This window comes from Branchiostoma belcheri, unplaced genomic scaffold, assembly GCF_001625305.1.
Source record: "Branchiostoma belcheri isolate BF01 breed outbred unplaced genomic scaffold, Haploidv18h27 scaffold58, whole genome shotgun sequence".
Taxonomy (NCBI): domain Eukaryota; kingdom Metazoa; phylum Chordata; class Leptocardii; order Amphioxiformes; family Branchiostomatidae; genus Branchiostoma; species Branchiostoma belcheri.
Window position 1 is genome coordinate 811,389 of NW_017804220.1, and position 22,500 is coordinate 833,888.

At 42.3% G+C, this 22,500-nt stretch overlaps 3 protein-coding genes and 3 non-coding genes across 6 annotated transcripts in view; 1 reads left to right on the forward strand and 5 right to left on the reverse strand.

The window, feature by feature from the left end:
• The window catches only part of LOC109481886, a 3,334-nt gene extending 694 nt beyond the window's left edge, over window positions 1-2,640 (reverse strand). Inside the window, exons 1-4 of the mRNA XM_019784517.1 lie at window positions 1,839-2,640; window positions 1,403-1,571; window positions 780-880; window positions 432-506 (exon numbers count right to left, since the gene is read on the reverse strand). Coding sequence (XP_019640076.1) covers window positions 432-506; window positions 780-880; window positions 1,403-1,571; window positions 1,839-2,582 — 1,089 coding nt within the window. The 5' untranslated portion in view covers window positions 2,583-2,640. The remainder of the gene's footprint in view (window positions 1-431; window positions 507-779; window positions 881-1,402; window positions 1,572-1,838) is intronic.
• A 154-nt stretch (window positions 2,641-2,794) lies between these two features.
• On the reverse strand, window positions 2,795-2,867 carry Trnav-aac. Its single transcript has one exon. It is a non-coding gene; the product is annotated as a tRNA-Val (tRNA).
• Window positions 2,868-3,420: 553 nt separating this feature from the next.
• On the forward strand, window positions 3,421-3,502 carry Trnal-aag. The gene has a single exon. It is a non-coding gene; the product is annotated as a tRNA-Leu (tRNA).
• Window positions 3,503-3,737: 235 nt separating this feature from the next.
• LOC109481830 (cytochrome P450 2U1-like) lies at window positions 3,738-11,356 on the reverse strand. The gene is made up of 7 exons (XM_019784447.1): window positions 10,972-11,356; window positions 9,373-9,586; window positions 8,515-9,065; window positions 6,576-6,674; window positions 5,880-6,074; window positions 4,856-4,982; window positions 3,738-4,133 (listed from the first exon to the last, which is right to left on the reverse strand). Exons 1-7 carry the CDS (start codon window positions 11,158-11,160, stop codon window positions 3,949-3,951), a joined length of 1,560 nt encoding a protein of 519 aa, XP_019640006.1. The 5' UTR covers window positions 11,161-11,356; the 3' UTR covers window positions 3,738-3,948.
• On the reverse strand, window positions 5,669-5,741 carry Trnav-aac. The gene has a single exon. It is a non-coding gene; the product is annotated as a tRNA-Val (tRNA).
• Window positions 11,357-14,197: 2,841 nt separating the features above from the next.
• LOC109481878 (cytochrome P450 2U1-like) overlaps window positions 14,198-22,500 on the reverse strand; it is a 12,804-nt gene continuing 4,501 nt past the window's right edge. Inside the window, exons 2-8 of the mRNA XM_019784508.1 lie at window positions 18,948-19,064; window positions 18,460-18,556; window positions 17,379-17,929; window positions 16,590-16,688; window positions 15,794-15,988; window positions 15,141-15,267; window positions 14,198-14,504 (exon numbers count right to left, since the gene is read on the reverse strand). Of these exons, the coding sequence (XP_019640067.1) occupies window positions 14,320-14,504; window positions 15,141-15,267; window positions 15,794-15,988; window positions 16,590-16,688; window positions 17,379-17,929; window positions 18,460-18,556; window positions 18,948-19,064 (1,371 nt within the window). The 3' untranslated portion in view covers window positions 14,198-14,319. The remainder of the gene's footprint in view (window positions 14,505-15,140; window positions 15,268-15,793; window positions 15,989-16,589; window positions 16,689-17,378; window positions 17,930-18,459; window positions 18,557-18,947; window positions 19,065-22,500) is intronic.

Below are 22,500 nucleotides of genomic sequence, written 5' to 3' on the forward strand. Positions count from 1 at the left end.
CTCGCGCTCTCGCGAGATTAGGCCACTCCGTGAACAAGATGGACTGATAGCCATCGAAAATTTGGAGGTTAGTATCTTTATCCTTCCAAAGTTGTCACTGATGAAAGAATTCACTAGGAACCAAAAATACGGGCATCATCACGGGCATGCCCGGAGACGACGTATCAACTCAACATGCCGATTAAACAACGGGTATCGTGTGTTTTACCTGCGAACGCGAAAAAACAACTGACCACAATACTCCTACAGGAGGGATACCTCCTTCACGGAGTAATAACAGTCAGAACATTGCGTTTCTTGAACATGTTAGACTTAGACAGATGACATGCTTGAACAGATAGACAAAGCAGGTTTGTTTGTTGATATCATTACCTGAATAGACAAAGTTTATTTGCTTGTTTGTTTGTTTGTGTTTTTGTTGATATAATTACCTCCAGCTCGACAACCTCCCAATACGCATCCAGGTCGTTCATGCTTGCTTTGTACGGGTTGTCGCCCCCTAGTATCTGTTGGAGGAAAAACAGCGTAATTGATTTGATTTATTGGAATTGAGCCCAAGCAGCTGTTGCTGGTGTTGTCTCACACAGAGAATTATATTACAAACACGTACAAATATCACGATCAGAGAGCATTTCTTGGTAAACGACTTGACTTTTGGAAACATCCTAACATGGGAGGGCTGCAAACATATAAATGATTTACATTGAGTAGAGTATCAACGTATCATAAAGAAACCATATGTTTAACATAAAAACAAACAAAGCCCTCTATATATTCACCATGGCTTCTCGGCACAGTTCTTCAAACCTGGCCAGCGGGGATCTCGCGTTACTTGTGATCAGCCTTGACCTGCCAACCGCGATGCGGACTTGATCAAGAACTGAAACAACATAATGTAGTAAAGACTTCATCAGAATGCAACAAAAGAGCTTCAAAATGAGATTCAATTCAATGTGAATTTCTTAAGTGAATACTTTCCGGTATGCACACGTGTCGTCCACTAATAGGTTTAGGCACTGAAAGTCAGGTAAAAAAATTACGTCCACGTCCAAGTTTGCACTTGAACAAGAGCGACACATGGCAGATTTAGTAAGAAGTGCAGACTAGGTGGCAAGGTGGTCTTGTGGTTTGGGTTGTTGACTCAGAATCCGAAGTATACAGATGCTATGTACAGTATTTACAGGTTCATTGTACGGAGGAAAATTCCAATTAAGCTCTTTTCAATAAGCACAATGAACAATGGACCACGGCTTAACTTCCTGTCCGAAGGACTGTGGCCCTTTGGAGTAGCGAGCATGTCGAATGGGCGACAACAGCCGGGATTCGAACTCCTAACCTCTTGGTACAGAGGCGGGGTTGCCAACCGCTGGACTATACGTGAAACAGACTACACTGTACATACCATGTGCAGGGAGGTTCCAGTAGTTCAGGTAGCCCTCTGCCTCCTGACACTGTCCCACCAGCCTGTCCCTCTCCTCCCGTACCCGCTGTATATAGGCGGCCGGGGTGCACGGCTCTTCCAGCTCAAACGTCAGATCTCCCGGCGCCACTAGTGGGTCCTCCTCCTCCTCCTAATAGTTGTGCATATATCATCGATGACATGAAAGTTCATTATTACGAATGGCTAAACTTTTTCTTCCAACACGTAAGAAAATTGTGTTTTAGTTATTCTGTACATAATTTGATTTCTTGTTAATGTAATTACTATTATTTACTTTTTCGTTTGGGGGAGGCCCACGTGCATATTTGTCCATAATATATTTGTCCATTTTTATTACTCTATTAATATGTATTTCGTTGTATATGTGCAAATAAACAAATCACAATCACAAACTCACTTGCAGCTGTGTTGCGTTTTCCTCATCATCGTGTTTCTCCGGTAGAGCGGTCGACTTCTCTGGATCCGCAGACGTTCCGTCCTGAGTCTCCGGTAGAGCGGGTAACTTTCCCGCGGACGTTCCGTCGTGAGACTCTGGTACAGCCACCAACGTTTCCGCGGACGTTCCGTCGTGAGACTCTGGTACAGCCACCAACGTTTCCGCGGACGTTCCGTCGTGAGACTCTGGTACAGCCACCAACGTTTCCGCGGACGTTCCGTCGTGAGACTCTGGTACAGCCACCAACGTTTCCGCAGATGTTCCGTCGTGAGACTCTGGTACAGCCACCAACGTTTCCGCAGATGTTCCGTCGTGAGACTCTGGTACAGCCACCAACGTTTCCGCGGACTTTCCGTCGTGAGACTCTGGTAGAGCGGTCAACGTTTCCGCGGACGTTCCGTCGGTTGCTTTGAGCAGAAATCGTCCGACCAGGCCGCGGCCAACTTTCGAGCCAGGCGGTCGACGCAGCCGTCCGCTGTCCAACCCTTCCAGCAACACGGCCTTCAGCAGTGCCTTACACCGGTCTACCTCCATCTCAGGGTGTACAGCCTGGATACTTCTCTGGATAGCGATGGCTGATGCTCCCTTTGGGTCCTTGAGACCTGCGATAACAGCCTCTACACTGTTAAGTGTTATGGGGCACTGTAAATCCGAAGTACATGGTGGATGCGGTTCATGACGGGGCCTTACTCGGCGGGTCGACATCTTTCACGTTCGAAAAACTTGAGTCCTGTTTTTGCTATTCCCAGCGCTGCATCTGGCCCGCGCACCTCAGACAGGTGATGGCACTAATTGAATTTCGGATCAGACGAATCAGGAGACTTATGCAAATGACCGCGTAGCTGCAGGTGTGCGTCACGAGACACCGCCTATTGTCATGCAAATGAGCAGCACCAAAAATATCTTTCTCCCTGAAATGATTCCGCCCGGGATCGAACCGGGGACCTTCTGCGTGTTAGGCAGATGTGATAACCGCTACACCACGGAATCTGGTTGTTATAGCTGCCCTGAGGTATGAGGAGTATCCAATATTACAGTTTGATATTGCCCCCCAGCTTCCGTGCGCTCACAATGGATTATTGCAATGTCTCATATAATCCTAATACATGCGATTTCGAATTCCCTGTATCAAACCAATATTATGTTATTTTTCTTGCTTGAGGCAACACCGATTCAAATAATTAGTTCTTGGATTCGCCCGCTGCATTTTTTCTGATTTTGCAAAAAAAATCATTCAACTCCAAAATGCTCATATTTTGGCCATAACAGTTTTTCCATCTATAGTTAGTAATTTATTGGTTTGATGAAAAGTTTAAAATCCAGTGTATGAATTATAAACCAGCCTGGTATGTTGACTTCATAGCTCCTATCATATAGCATTTGGGGCCTTAGCCTGTTTTTTTTTCTCGCTCTGTCTCTTCACATTTATGGAAGAATTAGAAAACCAAAGAATCAAATTGTTTGGCCTGAGGAAGGCCTCTAGTACTGCTTGAGATGCCAACAAAGTGCTTTGAACGTGTCGTAGAACCTGTACCGCCATGCAGGTAGCGTGGCCGAGCGGTCTAAGGCGCTGGTTTAAGGCACCAGTCATTTCGATGGCGTGGGTTCGAATCCCACCGCTGCCAAGCCTTTTTTTCACCAGGAAAAGAAGGATACGAGGCAAAACGAATTGCCGTATGATCATCCATGTTCATAGTTTAAGATAATAGAATACTTTAATCTTTTTGCTTTTGTTATTCTGACTCACTTTACGTTTCAAATACACAGCACTCAAGGTGATATTAGCCTATGTAAATCATGAGACGGCACAACAGTCATTATTGCAATTTCAATTCATTGCTTAGTCAGGTTCCTATCAAAAGCAGACTCTAGAAATTGTAGTTTCAGTCTTTGCGTATATCCTGTCGTGTTTAACTGTAGTGGTAGAAGTAGCTACTAAATTAAATATTTAATCATCAAGCAGATTCTTTAATAGTTCTCTACACCCTGTTTTTTTTTTGCAACGTTTAGAACTCTAATTCTAGTATTGCACTTTTTTAAACGTTCCGCCCAAAGTCACTTATCAAGAGCGCTAGCCACGTGGTACGGCACAAAGTTCGTAGGGTTGCGGCATGTTGATCAGCGCGGTCATCTTTCCTGGCGTGGACGGTGTAGGGGCGCCCTCTGGCAGTTGGAAGGTGAAACGCTGCATCAGGGAAACGAACAGAAGGAAAAGCTCCATCCTAGCCAGCTGTTCTCCCAGACACACGCGAGGACCTGCAGTTCAAAACGATGATTGATCATTGATCACTATATACATAATCATGTAAGGTTGTGAATTAAAACAATGTTATCACTAGCCTGGGTACCATCCGGATTTTCGCTACGCAACACTCCCTGCTGTATTGTCTGTGATCTCAGGTTTGTAGTCCTCATCACTGCTGTTGTCCAGGTCTGGTTCAGGGGAGGTGGAGGAGCTGATGGAGGGCTCCTCTCCAGAGTTACTGTCACAGGAATTTTTTCGAGCGTTGCGTAGCGAAAATCCGGATGGTACCCAGGCTATGTTATATTATCACTGCTGAGTGTTTCTCAGTCGAGTTTCACATACTGAGCAATAGCCTAGGCTTACGTACATGTTCGCGTATAAGGTACCAGTGCAAAAAAGAAAGCCCGATAAAAGATAAAAAAATAAGCCAAAACCCAAGCCAGAAATAAGTAAGCATAAGCCAAAACCCAAACTCTGTTTGGAGAATAGTTGGGCACATAAGACTTCTGGACACTTGTTTTCCTGATATGCATTTGAATTATTTATCAAACGGCAAGTGAGTAAAAAAAAATATAAAACTAAAGAAGATATAAGAAGTTTTGATGCAATAAATATCTAATAATTCGATGACGTATTATCTAATAATTCGATGAAATTTGAGTCTCGAACTCATATGTCTATTTCTGTGTCATATGTCTGATTCTGACTACAAATAACGTTATACAGAACTCACCGACAGAAAACGGGATGAGCGCCTCGTGCTTGACGAAGTTCCCGTGCCGATCCAGGAACCTGTCGGGGTTGAACTTGTCTGGTTCCGGGAAGAGCTGAGGGTCCATGTGCACGGACCACAGGTTCACCTGGAACACAGTTACAATGTAAAATGAAAATTAAATCATGTCCAAAATTTGTCATGGATAGATTACAAATACTACAACTGGCCTTTTGTAGAATTTGAGTTACAGGTGTCGATATGGAAGCAAAGTATCATCCTTCGGATCCAATAACTTTGGAACAGATCTAACATCCAACTATACTTGATTCAATTGCAACGTAAAAAGATAAACAAGAAATGCTTCATAAAAGCTGTCAGGGGCCAAGATGGGAATAGCTGGTTGGGTAGCGTGAGTGCCATGACGATTTGAGACTCAAACAATGGGTCACCTTGGTGACTTAGACTAATGCTAATACGACTCGAAGTTAGATGAACAATTGTAATGCATCATGAGCTCTTTCTAACGGAGAAGCTGATATATTTTGTAAAAGTGGCATATTGCCACATTTGATAATTACGTAGCGTCTGGTTTCATTGCTTGGTTTTCAATCATATGGTATTTTATTGACAATCGGTTTTCAATCATATGGCATTTCATTGACAATCAAACGCCCGCGCCCTTGGTGAAACTAAAAAAAAAAAAAAAACAAAACTCATGCCCACCATTGGCAATGCCTTTTGGCCATGAATAGATTTAGATTAAGAATACTGCTTCTAGCCTTTGGATAAGATCCAACTTCTCCATGCAGCATATAACTGGAAAAATAAAAATGATTCCGCCCGGGATCGAACCGGGGACCTTCTGCGTGTTAGGCAGATGTGATAACCGCTACACCACGGAATCTGGTTGAGGGCAAATCGCTCCTTCTCTTCCGTATGTCCAAAAATTTTAGCAAGGCACCTAACGTTACAACATTCTATATAATATTGTACATGTAGACAACAATCACAACATATGTGTGAACCAGAGGTATTATCCTACCAATATAACGGCGTCATCTGGGATGTTGTAACCGTTCAGAGTTGTGTCCCTTGAGACTGCGTGTGGAACGCTGTAGGGTAAGATGGTGTTGATGCGCTGTACTTCCGCTAGGGTCGCTGTTGTGTAGGGCATCTTTTCCCGGAGGGCGTAAGAGGGAACAGCCTGCCCCAGGACTGATTCGATCTCTTGATGTACCTTTTGTGGGATAGGGAAACAATTAGCTAAACAGAGTCGTACTGAACTGAGAATAAAAGAGTTGTTGTCGTGATGTATCTAAAATTGATACATCTAAACAGAAATTAGTCAACAACGTAGCTTCATTATGCTATTAATTAGTCACATTTTCCAACCGGTTTGTGTAATTGTGAACAAAAAAAAGTTCACATCAAGAATGTATTTCAGAAATAGTGGTCCTTATTACCTCTTTAATTTTTTGTGTTTTGTTGTCTTTTATATTTTGTATTCTCGATCGGGCCCTGCATTGGGAAATGCGGCCTTATCATCGGCAGGCTTCGAATTGTCTTCATTTTTATATTCCATTTTGAGAGTTGCACATCAGTTCTGAATGTTTTCATTTTCTTGTAGTTAGACTCCTGTGCAACTATAAAGGCTACAAATCGACACTAGCAAACAGCGATATATTTTTCTTATAAAAGATAATCATATACTAATGCCTTGCCAAGAAAAGTAACTTACCTTTTCCTGTATGTGTGGATACAGTACCATGTAGTACAGAGCCCAGCACATTGTAGTGGAGGTGGTCTCCGTCCCGGCCAGAAACAGGTCCAACAGAACCTGTAAAGAAATATCAAAAGACGCAGTCGTGAAACTTATGAGTAACTACGATGCGTTGTGAGTTGAGACCCCTGACCATCCTCCCTTTGAGCTCTTGAACAGCGGCTTAGGCCGAAGAGTGTTTCAAGTTTCAAGTTTATTTATTTCACCAGGGAATACCTCAGATCCATTGATCTGCTTTTCAGGCGTCCCTGGGCACACATTAAAACATACAATTTCATAAAAATACAAATTGTACCCAACAATATACAAAAACGTTACAAACATGTACATATACAACACAGTCACATTATAGGCACATTTACATACGTAGTTCATTTTCCAAATTCAGTCCTCTCAACTAGTCTACAGTCCGTTTTTCTTTAAATGCTGACGTTGATATCAGTTTCTGCTGATCAGCAGCGAGACAGTTTCACAGGACATACAGGCCGTTGGCACTGCAGGCTGCCCTTGAAGGATTCCACATGTGCCTTATGGGTGTCCAGCATGTGAGGGTCGAAGCTGTATAGCTGTTTCGTAGCAGTGCGAGTACGCAGTATGATTTGTTTTTCTATTCCAACATTTTTTACAAGACATGACGACGACACACTCGAGTTTTTTTCATTTCTTTTAATGCCGTCTCCTACGTTCTTTGATAAACGCATGATGAACGGACATGTGCAACAGACGTACTTATTTTCACCTGATTAAAGTGAGGAAATTCATGTAAATTGCTTGGCATGGCAGGATTCGAACTCGGGACCTCGTTGTTCGGAGCCGTTGTACGGTTCAAGGTTAAATAAAGGTCGAAAAAAACATTTACCGTGTTTGTGCGTGTGATCATAATCATGTCAACCTTTGATACAAGCAAACAATGATCGTGCAATGCCCGTGACATTTTTGTACTCAAATGTAGGGCAAAAGCCATTGAACTTAAAGCTATGTTGACAGCCATAGTTGTGCCCTTTCCCCAGTTATTGATGCCATTGCGCAATTACATACATGTATTGGAGCGGATTCGAATATCTTTTGAGATTCACACTTATAATATTGCATTTTACTCGCTAATTTCACCGTATACTGGTGAATTCACTGATGAATTAATTATAATTTATTGATATGACTGTGCAGCGTAAATGCATTAATTTACTTTAAATTTGGGCTGGTATTATTTCGTGGCAAGGAAAAGCAATTTTTTTTTGCGGCGTTTCAAGCTCACGTTGAGAATTCCGCAGTAAAATAGAAATGCGGTGTCATGATTTCCTGTCAAGAGGACGCCCCAGAAATGAAACCACCGCGATAGTAAATACATTTACGAAAATCACTTAGCTTGTCCAAAACACCAGATACCCAACCCATCAATGCTGCTGCAATACCGTAAAGAAACAAAAGAATGCCCATGACCTTGATAATTGTCCCAACCACAACGTAGCTATGAAATACCATTAGGATACATGCACCACACCCCGAGTTATGAACGTTTGAAAAAAAATCGACACCCCCGATATAGGTAACAGCATGAAAAGCCCAACCCTATCTGCTGTAGCTTCGTTTCTGACCACATATAGACACACAAACAAACACATACATACATGCATACATACATACATACATACATAAATACATACAATCACACACACACACACACACACACACAGCCCGTTGCAGTATTGTAGCAAAACGCCAGGTGAACCATCTTCGAACTTGACCTTCGTTTTCTCAACCACTACTCACCTACCAAATATCATTAAGGCCAAATATCCATCCACAGGCCAATACCACAGCCACTTCACCAAGCCAAAACTGAAAACATTACCTTCTTGGCCAAGGTATTAAACTAGAAGAAGATTGCAGACCAAACCTCCTGTAGCTGTTTGTCCGTGAAGCCAGTCTGTGATTGGTCGCCTCCTGCGCAAGCGTGCTGCTGTTCCAGCAGGAAGGCATCGATGAAGTCCCGGATGTCGTTTGGGTCAAAGGTCTTCCTGTGCTGCTGAATCTGCTCTTTACAGAAAGCCTGCATTCCTAAGAGGTTCTTGGTGAGTTTCTTGTCCTCCGGAGAGGCGTAAGGGATGTGGCGAAAAACGGGATGGATGTTAACAAGAATGTCTTTCCCTGGCTTAGTGTCTACGACGTTGTTCAACAAGGTAATGATGAGCAAGAACTCGGGGTCACCATATTCAAACCGCTTCCCAAATACGATGGAACAGATGATGTTGGAGACGGAATTTTGCAACAAGTGTTTTATGTCGAAGGGTTGACCGTCTTTTGTCAAAAGTTCCCGACTAAGCGCTGCGGCCTCGTCGCAGATCTTCCCCTCCAGGCTCCGCTTACCCACGCCGAAGTCTCGGAGGGTCTTCAGGGAAAACCTCCGCTGCTGTTTCCAGTCTGGTCCGTACTCGGCAAACAGAACACCTAATATTAAATCATAAGTAGCGAATCGGTCTTTGATATGGTGATTACTCTTCTTAAATAAAAGGTGTCTGTTTACATACAGGATACGACAAATTCAGACGGGGAAAAAATCATTGCTTCGTCGACATCTTCTAAACATATATAAATCCTAAAATTTGACTCAAATTCGATTCGGTTCGTAAAGTAACGGGCTTGGGTTTAAAACTGACTCGAGATCACTTTTGCCCTCCTTTTCACTTTGGGCAAAATCCAGATAAAGAAATAAACAAATAGACTTGTCACAAGTAGTGTCATGGAAGTCTTGTACCTTTCGCCGCTTTAGTGGTTGTCCCGTCCCCGCGGATGTAGGCTTGTGTAGGTGGTATCCTGCGGCTGGAGAAGTGGTCAGCCCGGGTGACCAGCGCGCGGCGGATGGTGTCGTGACCGCTGATGACCACGTGAAGTTTCAGGGCGATCCAGAAACACAAGACGTCACCGTACGTCTTGGACAGATCGGTGAGAAAGGTGGGGCCGAACTGAGGCTGTGGAGACGGGGGAATTTAACAAATTTACAATTCTTGTACATTTTGTCAGAGAAGTGAAGGAAGTCATCTACATCCAGGCACACTCAACCAGGACGGGGTGCGGTACCGACTTCCGATGAACTTTGACCCAGTGCTGACGTCACACGTGGCAGAAAATTTACTTGTCTTCAGCACTTTAGTGGAAATCGATAGATTCGGTAAACAATTCCGATGACTCATTTTCTTTAGTTGCGGAACATTTTAATTTTCATTCTTTTACATGTGTTTGCAAACTCGTTGCAAGGTAACACTCAAAATATAAAAGGGTAAATAATGTAAAGCTATCTGGTGTCTATGTAATCATTGAAGGTTTGCCTTTGCCTTTTTCTTTGGAGTCTGAGGCTAATGAATAGTCCCACGTTTTGATGATGACTGAGAAACGTGGTGCATGCCGACATGGGACTGTTAAGACAAAGAATGGGGGATAATTTAACAGTTTTCCACTGCTTTAGACGAGAATTTATTTTCCAGAATTCGTGGCTTCATTGCTCAGTTTATAGTGCGGTGTTAAACTGCGGGTCGTGTGGCGTAGCGGCAGAGTGCTCGACTCGGAATCAAGAGGTCCTGACATGCCACCGATCTTGTGCCCTTGGGAAAGGCACGTTACACAAATTTCCTCACTTCGCTCAGGTGAAAATGAGTATTGTATCGTCCCCTGTATTGATGGCGGCATTAATATAAGTTAAAAAAACTTGAGTGTGTCGTCACCAAGTCTTGGGATTAAACGTTGGAATGAATTTAAAAAAAAACTACGGCCCGTGATGCCAATCATTTTTATTGCACCATTGAGATCGTATTGTGAATACATTCTTTAGGATATAAACAGCACATCATGATCGCACGTCACCAGTTCAAATCATGACCCACGAGAGAGATCCTACTACACAACGCGTTCTTTTCAAGTTCCCTGATAGTTTAAAAAAATTCTTTTAAAGGCATCCAATGCGATTTCAGAGCAGCAAAACTGGAATTATTCCGAATAAGGCAATCTGCGTTATATTAACATATACTGTTTCACATTAGCACATTTCAATCAGTACTTCATACTCTGGGTATTAAAAATTGCACAAATAAGCCCCAATATGAGTCTTTTTTTCTGGGTGGTACCCTAAAAATCAGCCAAGGACCCTTCTGGTAACCATTTTCCGTCAGAATTAGGGGTGTTTGAGGGTCAATATAAATTTGGGCAGTGTGGTTTCAACTCAGTATATATAAGTGACTAGAATATTAACTTTGAAAAATCGGTTTTCCAATCCCTAAAAACTGCACTGGATACCTTTAAGGTAAGGGTGGTTGTTAATCGCACACAAACATGTTACACCTGCACCGCAACGTGCACTCACCTTTAGCCACATCAAGTACGGAATATTCCCGACGATAGGCCACGGCCGGGGCCCGGGCGGGAGGTTCCTGTGACGCTGCAGGTACAAGTAGGACAGCAGGCAGGTCGACATCGCCACCAGGACCGTCGGCAGATCCACAAAATGCCGGGCCGCCATCATAACTTCCCTTAGAATGTGCATCTTACACATACACCTGTTCCCAAGGGGCGGTAGTACTGAAGTATAGAACCGCGCCTCGGTATTACTAGTGTTGGGTGGGACGGCTACTCTCTCTTCGCCAAGGGCTGAATTGTTAGGAGCTTACATGTACACTTGTTGGGGATTAATCGAAAGGGTCTGGAGCGTCTGCCATTCGGCGCTAACTAAAGAGACCTCAATAGTACGACCCCAGGTGTAAAAGCAGTGTTGTCAAACTAACGGTTAGAAAGGTTATAAGGGGAAAGAGTGGTGACCCTTGCCCCAGTGGCTGGGTATAACCCCCGGGACAAATATTTGCCTTTCACGGTGGAGACGTCGCTGTTTATTGTGGCGGGTCCGGCTATGTCGATAACAGCTAGGGCCAGAAACTGGGTCAAAGTTGGCCAGCGGCTGCTTTGCTACATGTGCTTAACAAACGTTACATCGAGTCTTTGAGAGTCAGGCCGATCCGTCTTAATCTCGTGGGTGACATCCTCTGCAGACGCGAGCGGACGAATAAAATAAGTCCAGCAAAAATGCCTCTAAACGAAAGGAATGCGAAGCTGGTATTGCGAATTTGCGGTTGTAGATGACTACTTTCACCCCAGCACATGCTGGCCTTTGCAGCATTTATGAGTCGGCACCGGCGCACACGCACGGTACGGTACGGAGTTCTAGATTCCTGTGGAGCTCGGTGCCATCCTCCATAATTATCGCCGGCTCTCTATTGTCGGTAGCCATAATGGACTACGGAGAATGGTACCCAGGCTTCAATTTCGAATTTATTTTTTAGAACAGGCGAAAATCGATGCGTGCGTGGATGTCATCCATAAAATAAAAGCAGTGTGGCTTCACACGAAGTAGAGAAATAATAAAAGAAAACATGTGCATTGTAAAAAATGTGTGTACCGTTGGGCCTATTGTAAGCTTAGGAGAAACCTTACATCGGAAATTCCACACAATGCAACGTTTCATGCGTTTTTTCGTAAAACATGTATGTAAAAATAGACAGTCCTGCAATTAATACATACATTTCACCTGTTTGAATGCACTATATAGCTAATGAAGAGTAGTGCGTAGTAATATCAACAATAATAGTAACATTTGTGCAAAGACGACAATTTACTTTGACTGAAATGTATTTGGATCCACAATTATTATCTAAACAATCATGTAGCTTGATATTTCTGTCAGCTGCTCTTCCTATTCCTATGTAATACATTAATACAAAATCACGCAGTACACAGGGTAACCACAGAGCACCATACTTAAAATATGTTTATTGAATTCAATTTAATCTTGCAATTTAATTTGGCAATTTTACTGTTGGCAAAATTCTGCAATGGTTCAATATCATTCATATGATCTACCATTTAATTACGCAAGCTTGTAACAAGCCCCGAATCACATGGCAACGCATGGGGTGTTTTCATACACCTTACTGGTATACTACTTTCAAGTAATTATAACAGACCATAGTCAAACATAACATTCAACTTTGAATTGAAAGGCAGAATATCAAACCAATTCATATTCACACATATGAATCTCAAGCTCTTTGCATCTGGTACATGTATAAAAGAAAACATATCATGAGGCCAGATAAAAGCATGTACAGTTGTATTATTGTATGTTCCCAGGGTCATTGAATATCCTGTTGATACGGTGTATATTTGTACATAGTTAATGATTAATGTCGAAATGCAAATTTAAGGTTCCGGGTCGGAGTTTAATTCTGACCAGGGTTCCAAATAGTGCGCAGTAAATCGCCGGATCTGCGAGGTTGTCACGCTAGGTTTGGCTCCCCATAGCTCGGCGATCGCTGTAGATTTTCAACTAGGTTTTGAATTGATCAAAAAGCCTTGGGATTGTAGTGTTTTTCGGCGCGGTGAAGTTGGACGGCCAGCGAAGCGTTTTTGGTATTAGTCCGCGAGCAAGGGTGATGCGGTTTGTCGCCTGATGACCCAAATAGCTGCGTTCTATGTGGAATTTCTAGGGGTTCGCGTCACCGGATTTTGTGAAAAACTTATCGCAACAACCTATATTTTTTTTTATGTTTTTCAGAAACAGAAAGTAGTAAGCTATTTCAGCATATAAGCCGTTAGCCTGGGAAAATTCGTTTTTTCCAAGCAGGTCCGTTGAAAAAACTGCAAAAAAACTACATTTTTCGTATCCAAAATTTACGTTTAACTACAGTTTCTACCCAAATTATAGAGTCGACGGACAATAACCAAAATTGTATCGGAAGCCGGCTGGAAACCTCCGTTGACTGATGTAATGGCGTACTTTTTTTGGCGGAGTTATAGCCCTTCGGTCTGAGGGTGTCCGCCGGATCCAAAATCGTGAAAAACTCCGGTCCGAGACCATAACCCTCTTGGGTTACGGGAGCATTCAAGTTCCCCATTTATGCAAATAAGGACTATGGATAGAGAATATAAAGTTTCCCATTTATGCAAATAAGGCCAATGAATAGAGGAGACATGCTTTCATTGCGTAGTAGAAACGTTAGCTCTAAAACTACTCTAACAGAAAGATTCGACTTCTTCTTCTCTTTATGTGACGTTAAAAATATAGTAAAAATGTAGTTTGAAATGGTTTGTTTAATACAGCATGATCAAATTTCATAACAAAAATTAATTTTTCATAACCACTTATAGGAAGGCCTGGTTGGGGCTCATCTAGTGGGATTGAACAACTCTCCAAGCAGAGAGTAAGAGACTCTTTTTGCACAGCCAAGTCTTTTATACAGCCGACGTTTCGGTGACTGTCTGTCACCTTCCTTAGGGCAATTCTGACTGGTTTACATTGCACTGCAGCACATATGTCGCTGATATAGCATAAATCCTGTAAGAACTGCCCTGAGGAAGGTGACAGACGGTCACCAAAACGTCCGCTGAATAGAAGTCTTGGTTGTGTAAAAAGAGTCTCTTTACTCAGTGCCATACCAACCTGATGAAACTATTCACGGATCTCCAAGCAGAGATTTCTGCTTTGGCTTATTTTTGACGTGTTTTAAGGCATTTTATCGGGCTATCTTTGTACTGGTATCTTTTTTTTTGCATTTTGGATACTGGCTGGCAAATGGATACTGTATTGCCAATTTGGTACTGTAAGGCAGCCACTGAAAGGTTTGCTTGAAGTTTAGCTTTGAGCCTGATGATAATGGCGCTATTACCCACGTGAGACGGCGCACAGGTCATATGGCTGCGGCATGTTGATCAGGGCGGTCATGTTGCCCACGGAGGACGGTGCAGGGGCGCCCTCTGGCAGTTGGAAGGTGAAACGCTGCATCAGGGAAACGAACAGAAGGAAAAGCTCCATCCTTGCCAGCTGTTCTCCCAGGCACACACGAGGACCTAAGAACATTTTCGTAAATAACTCAGAAAATATGCTGCAAAAACAAAATAGTGATCTGTATATCAATCAATAGTCCATGCTTATAAATATAAACCTGCTTATTTTCTGACCAGTCTCTCCAGTGTCACTGACGAAAGGAAATGGATACTACATTATACGTCAGACCATTTCCAAAACTATATCCAGTTGCTTGTGTAACTGTTCGTTTGCGTATCTTATTACCTGGATGTCTAACCTTCACTGAGGTAACAAAATAGTGATGCTCTATGAAAAGAAAAGAAAAATAGAAGAACTAGAAAGGTATTTACAAATGCATAATGTTTACCTTCGCATGTGGTCCGCTCTGTTAATTCTTACTCAAACACTTTAATATATATATGGTCAGACAGGAGTCTAAATCCCTTCTGCTATAAACTTGCAACATGATGTAACCCAACACTAGTTAACATGGCAACAGACAGTCTGGTTCAGGTCATTGAACTTTTTGGTTTGTAGAAGACGAGGAAGAAGGGGAAGAAGAAACAGAGCAAACACCATATGTTTTCCTTCGGTAAAGATAATAAAGCCATAGCGAGGAGCATATTGTACTTGAAATTTCATGATTGGATAGAGTGTCAGTGACACCTCCAACTCACCAACAGAAAACGGGATGAGCGCCTCGTGCTTGACGAAGTTCCCTTGCCGATCCAGGAACCTGTCGGGGTTGAACTTGTCCGGTTCCGGGAACAGCTGAGGGTCCATGTGCACGGACCAGATATTGGACTGAAGAAACATACATTTGAAAGAAACATTAACATTTTCAGCCTACTTATGTCATGCCCCGGAATGTATAATTATGTACTCAGGCCAGTGCTTTAACAAAGAGAGAACATCATGTAACAGACGTGTACATGTACTGTACATCGTGTCAATAAGCCGTTTACGTCCAAATTCCTGTCGTCATAAGGTTTTTTAGAATAGACTTGTATTGATAACATCGTAATTTTTGCAATAAAGTTCATTCATTTGTTCATACATCAGTTCATTCATCCACTCATTCATTCATTTTCTTTAACATAAATGGGATATTAGTAGCCTCATGTGACCAGGTCTTCCGAAGTGGTAATGGATAGTAGAATCCGCTTCCTCCTAGTCTGCAGGGAGACTATCAGTCTGCGGTTACATATTTCCCCCTTACTTTCTTTCACTATACTGTATTCAAATAACAACGTATGGAAATACATGTACATGTATATGCAACCACATCCATCGCAAACAAAACCCCTTTATACGAATGTGAAAGTCGTACCAAGACGGATACGTCAGCCGGGATGGTGTAGCCGTTGAGTGTGGTTTTCCTGGAGGAGGAGTGCGGAACGCCGATTGGTACCGCCGAGTTGATGCGCTGCACTTCCGCTAGGGTCGCTGTTGTGTAGGGCATCTTTTCCCGGAGGGCGTAAGTGGGAACAGCCTGTCCAAGAACGGCGTCGATTTCTCGGTGCACCTAGTATTGAAAATGTGCATGCAAGAAAATAGGAAAAAAGAAATATTATGGTATTGCACGAATACTTTTCGGAGACCAGAAGATTCTTTCCCTAAAGCTGAGGTCCCAATTGGAAAAAGGGGTCCTAGAGGGTAGTTCCCGGGCTTTTTTTTTTGGGGGGGGGGCACCTTCGGGCGTGACCCCTACGTCGCCCCGTGGGACACCCCGTGGCTGCCGGGCTATTTTTTGGCCTGTCCGGGACACGAGGAGAATCTAACTCCGAAATATGATAAGTGCCCACTAAGAGCCTTCATAATGCCTGACCGTCGTTCGTGGGCATGTGGCAGGGACCCAGTACAACTGCCCCAATGGGATATGAGAAGCACGCGTTACCCTGTTGGACTCCACAGAGGTCACTACAAGACATCGTCAGAGCATCTGCCGGGTACCTGCCGGGGGTCGACCAATGAGGGAGCCCCCGGGATCCCTGCAGGTCAGCGTGAAGGTAACTTTTAATTGTGACCACGACTGCCGGTGCCCGGCAGACCCAATTGGGACCAAAGCTTTAGCGTCGTAAAGAAGAAAATGCCTCCACCCCTAAGGCGTTGCCAAAAAAACTTGCCTTTTCCTGTATATCAGGATACAGCAGCATGTAGAGCAGGACCCAGTGCATGGTGGTAGCGGTGGTCTCTGTACCGGCCAGAAACAGGTCCATGATGATCTGTGATAAAGTTAGCAATACAAGAACACAGTAATTACTGTAATTCATAAAGCCCGTCTTAGACACACCGACACTCCTTTTCCTTTACTCGGTATCACGCTTGAACTTTAGAAGAAGAAAGGCAGACAATTTGTCAAATATTACGACAATAACTGTTACGATGTCATTATTATTATAACAATAATTATTATCATGCCCACAGAGAAGAATCATGCTAATTGTGCATATCTGCAATTTAACAAGAAAACTATTTTTATACTACTACCCAGAGACCGTGGCCAGTTTCATCAAGTTGGTAAGTCACTGAACAAAGAGACTCGTATTTTTTTTTACACAACCAAGAGGTTTATTCAGTATCTATTGCAGCAACACCTGTGCTGTGCAATGTGAACCAGTCAGATTTGCGCTAAGGAATGTGACAGACGGTCACTGAGAAGTCAGCTGAATAAACCTCTTGGCAGTGTAAAAAGAGCCTATTTATTTAGTTACTTATCAGAGAGTCTTTGACAGTCTGGCAATTTTACTTAAGCTTCCTTTGGGAACGCAGCAGTACTGAAGTCGTGTACAGGACTAACACTCTGACCATGGAGGTAAAAAAAAAGTCACATGTGATTTTTACCTTCATGCTCTGACTCGAAGCAAATATGTGAAACATCAACTAGAAGAATCGTAAGAAGATCGCTTCCAAACCTCCTGTAGCTGTTTGTCCGTGAAGCCTGTCTGTGATTGGTCCCCTCCTGCGCATGCGTGCTGCTGTTCCAGCAGGAAGGCATCGATGAAGTCCCGGATGTCGTTAGGGTCAAAGGTCTCCCTGTGCTTCTCTAGCTGTCCTCGACAGTACCCTTGAAGTTTGGACGTACTTTTGGCCAGTTTCTTTTGTTGGCCCGACCCGAACGGGAGGTGACGTAACACGGGGTGAATGTTGGCGAGCAGATCTTCAGCCGGTTTGATTTCTACATTGTCGTTCAGCACCTCAATCAGCCACAGAAACTCGGGGTCGCCATACTCGAACCGCTTCCCGAAGACGATGGAACAGATGATGTTGGAAACAGCGTCTTGCAGCAAGTGTTTGATGTTGTAAGGTTGACCGTCTTTGGTCACAAGTTCCCGACTGAGAGAGGCGGCCTCGTCGCAGATCTTCCCCTCCAGGCTCCGCTTACCCACGCCGAAGTCTCGGAGGGTCTTCAGGGCAAACCTTCGCTGCTGTTTCCAGTCCGGCCCGTAGTCGGCGAACAGAACACCTGCATGAAATTGAATTTTGGTTGAAACGTCCGAAACGTGTTCTAGATATGCAAAACATTTGCTTCGACAGTGTAAATTCAACCAACGTCTGTTTATCAGCGGCTTTGATTAAAGTGTGAACAATTGAAACGTACAAAACTTCGTACTTTTATTGCTCCAGGGCGAGATGACTTTATTTTCCCGGCTTTGTACTGAGTATCACGAATTTTTCGTTCCGGGATTCGTTACTGCGCGTAACCGCTATTAAATAGACTATTCTCTGCTAAAATTCCTTCTCTGCTAGAAAGAGTTTATGACATATATATAGCATTCCAATTATGCATCTGATTCCAAATTTATTAGCATTATTTAGTCCAATTCAAGACATCATGGTGACCAATTATTTTGGTAACACATCGTCATCACATCCAAATGCAACAGACCGTTCACATATTGGCCTCCGGCCAGCTTTTTTTAAAGTATTTCTTTTTAATTTTGTTGTATCAATTATTTGGATCTTATCCAAAGTCATTGGATCATTGTCCCCCACCTTTCGTTGCCTTGTTGGACGTCCCATCACCACGGGAATCCACGACCACTTGAGGAACTTTACGACTGGAGAAGTCCTCAGCTCTTCGGACTAGAACCTGAAATGAGATAAGTCTGATTTGACTAGAAAGGTAACGCAAAAGGTAAAGCAAATGCATAATGTTAACGTTTGCATATGGTCTGCTGTGTTAATTCTTACTGAAACACATTCACATTTATGGTGACATTAGTCTAAATCACTCCTACTACAAAATTGCAACATGCTGTAACCCAACACTAGTTACCATGGTGACAGACGGTCTGATTCAAATCATTGACCAGGTCAGTGTTTGGAACGGAAGAAGAAACAGAGCGAAAACGACATGTGGGTATATAGGTAGGTGTTGTATTACCAGTTGAATTATCAATACTAATGTAAACTTGCATTCAAAGTCCAGGGTTGAAAAGAGCTTTACAAATAATAAAAAAAAATGATAAACCAGTCCGAACCTCTCGGATCATCTGGTATCCACTGACGATAATGTGCATTTCTCTGGCGATCCAAATGGTCATGACGTCACCGTGCTTCTGAGCGAGCTCGTACAGAACATTGGGGCCGAAGGCCGGCTGGAGGGGTGGACAGAAAAAAAAATAATAATTAATGGCAAATTGCTATAATTTCATAGTGGTAACTGCCAAGCAGTCCATACTTGCCACATTTGGACGCTAAGTGAAGGCGAACATCTGAGACTGAGTCTTTCCTGCACACTGCAGCCAGACTTTATAATACCTCTATTTCCTAGACCAACCACCAGCCTGTGAGCTTGGATCTTGGTGTAGCGTTTGTTACTATATGTATTTTTGTCAGGATATTCAGCACATATGGTATGTACAATATTGTTTTGTAACAAACTTACGCAATTCAGGGTATATGGACATGTACTCGTATATGTGTGCATTTCCCTGTCAATGTATGTTTGAAGAAGAAATAAATAAATAAACATAATTTATTCAAATCACAACCTCATTAGTATAATTTATGAGGAAGTGCTATAATAGCCTTCTCTGTTAAAATAAGGCTCTCGTTGGGTGGAGAATATGACCAACCGATATAATCCATGAGGGAAATGAAATAAGGATTTTAATAATCAACGAGAAAATGTACAAATTCGTTAGTCAGAATGGGTAACATGAATTGGCGAAGGTATGAGATCGTGGAACTCTTGTTGATAGCTGTGGTGGGTTCCTTAGCATGAAACTTGGAAGTGAACGCTCGGTCAGTGAGCACTTGATCAGTGAGCGCTCGGTCAGAAGGCGTGTCAGTATTTGTGAACTTTGATCAGCAAACTATTGTATCATTGGTTTATTTGCATTAAAAACAACACTGTCCCAAAGATGGCAGCCAAAGACTGAAATGATTTCGGGACATTACATCAACAGTATATTAAAAAAAACTTTAAAACGTCATTTAAAGCAATTCAAAATAGTTAATGAACCAATACATAAAATGTATATAAAATATTGTCAACAAACATTTCCAAATGCAAATTAATACAGAAGGACAATGGTAACACTAAAATAAGTCTTAGGTCCAAAAAATGTGACAGTGTTAACGTTACATATTAAGCAGACGGATCATAATGTAGAGCACTATTTTGATAACGATCAGTTCTGCTGCGAGGAGTGTTCAGTTTATACGCTGATCTGGTTTGACGACCACTTATTGCACGTATTGCAAACTGGAGTCAGTAAACGCAGCACCCATAACGTAACAACGCCCATAAACATACACGATGTACTTTTCATAGAAAGAGTTTCTGATTACAGCTAGCATGCTGTATATGGCGATCGGCATGCAATGTATATGGCACCGGCGACCCGAACAGACTAGACTCCAGGCCAACCTCCTGCTTCTGGGACCTAAATTTTCTTATTCCTGTGTCTGACTTTTTGTGGTTTAGGGAATTCCACAGAGAGACAGACAGACAGACAGACAGACTGACTGACAGACAAAGAGACTCGGGACAGAAACATATATATATAGACCGCCAGGTAGACAGGCAGACACAGAGAGAGAGATCGAGACAGACACACTACTCTCCAAGCAGAGGTTGTGGGGGAATGATCGCTACCTTTTTGGCGACGCCTCAGGGGCGGAGGCATTTGTGTAAGTACTGCGATCGCTTTGAAAGAATTTCAAAAATTGCATGAATGCATTCCCTAGGGAATTGGTTTTGAGGTAGCCTCCGGCCTTGTGGTCATCAGAACAAGCAGGAAAGGCTTATGTTACCATGCATGCAATAGCACCTTTTCGGGCAAACTGTGGCTTTTTGCACACAGAATATTAATGATTGTCTTTATTGATATTTCAAATATGTTTTCTTCTATCAAGAGAGAACAAATTTCTTACTCAGGAGCAGCATATTCAAGCTTATAATATTTCAAATGTGTTTTTAGTTGCAACTATATGATGCTGGTCGTTTTTTTTTATAACTTTACTGTGTGACACATGTAGTGTAACAGTGATGTTTTGTGTAAGGAATTTTATTCACTAACTGACTTGTGTGTTTTCTATCATGTATGTTTGTGTCAGTCTTGCTTTTTTATTTATTGTTTTCTTCGCTTTCATGATGCTGTTGCATTCCATGCTTGTTTTTCAATTTTGGCTGCAAAACATGAATGCACACCCCAATCCTTCCACGACTAGGTTTCATGCTAAGGTTTCATGCTAGCCAGTGAACTCCTGCTGTAGTCTGCATCTCAGGGTACGGTGGACATGGCGAAGTTTACCTGTGGGTATAAAGAGAGAAAAGGGCATAAATGAAACGTATATCTGAATTAAGTTTGAATAAGTTCTTGTATTGTACTGGTAATTGTGAGTTGTTATGTATCACCTTATGGACAAAAATGGCTGTTTGAAACTTATTTATGTCATATACCGTCAAGATTTTCAAATCGTGAAATAGAACCATATCGTCATAATATTATAATTGTAATAAAAAGTTTAAGAGTATTTTATTTCAGTATAGCCTGGCAGTTAGACCATCGTAGACTGCCTGGTATCCGTACGGTGCGTTGGGTACTGCCCGCCCGCTCAAATCAATTAGTGCATGCCAGGGTGTTTACGGGGTTGGTTTTGTTTGCCTACATGATGACAATAACTAGAAAGGTATAGGACTGGACAATGACAATGACTGGACTGGACAATGATGTATTTTTTGTTATTATTACTATTTATTACTGTTATTGGTTAATTACTGTGTTTTCGTTATTATCATTGCCATTATAATTTATTTATTGTTTTCGTTATTATCATTGCCATTCTAATTATTTATTGTATAATTTTTGTACGCTAATGTTATTATTTGTATGTGATTGTTGTATTGTGCTGTGTAATACAGGGCCCCGTTGAAAAGCAGTGCCATCACTGAATTGGGTTACCCTGTATAAAAATGACGGATAATAATAATAATAATAAAGGTCAACTGGAAAGATTCATAGCTAGTATGTCAAAAGAGGTTTATGTCTAGTATGGCTGGGGCCTGTAGAACAACCCTTAGAAAGCCAAATATGTATCTATCTGTTAGAACGCCGTGGTTAGAATTGCTTTGCTGTAGGTGGAACGTGTGTCAGAACTAGCATGACCTACGAATTCGGACACTATTCAAGCTCATGAATAGGTGAAATCTCTAACCTAACAAAAGCAGTGAGTATCAGACAAACATTTGGGAGGGTACACAAAATGTTTTGAGTTGAATGATGTTAAGTTGTCATGAAACAGGCATTTGACACTTTTGTAAGAAAGAAAGTGAAAGTACACACGTAGCCTGTGTAGGTCAAAATATACTCTTACTACTACAGGAATGGTCAGGGACAGGCAAGCCTAGTCAACCTCGGGTACAATTTCTGGATAAAGATATGGCTTTATATAAATTTTTCTAAGACCGCTGATAGTATCGACTTTCTAGCGAACATAAAACATGTAGTTAAGAATTCTTCAATGTAATAGAATATTTCACAAATCACAACCAAATTGTACTTTCTCAAAAAAGACGTAAAGAAT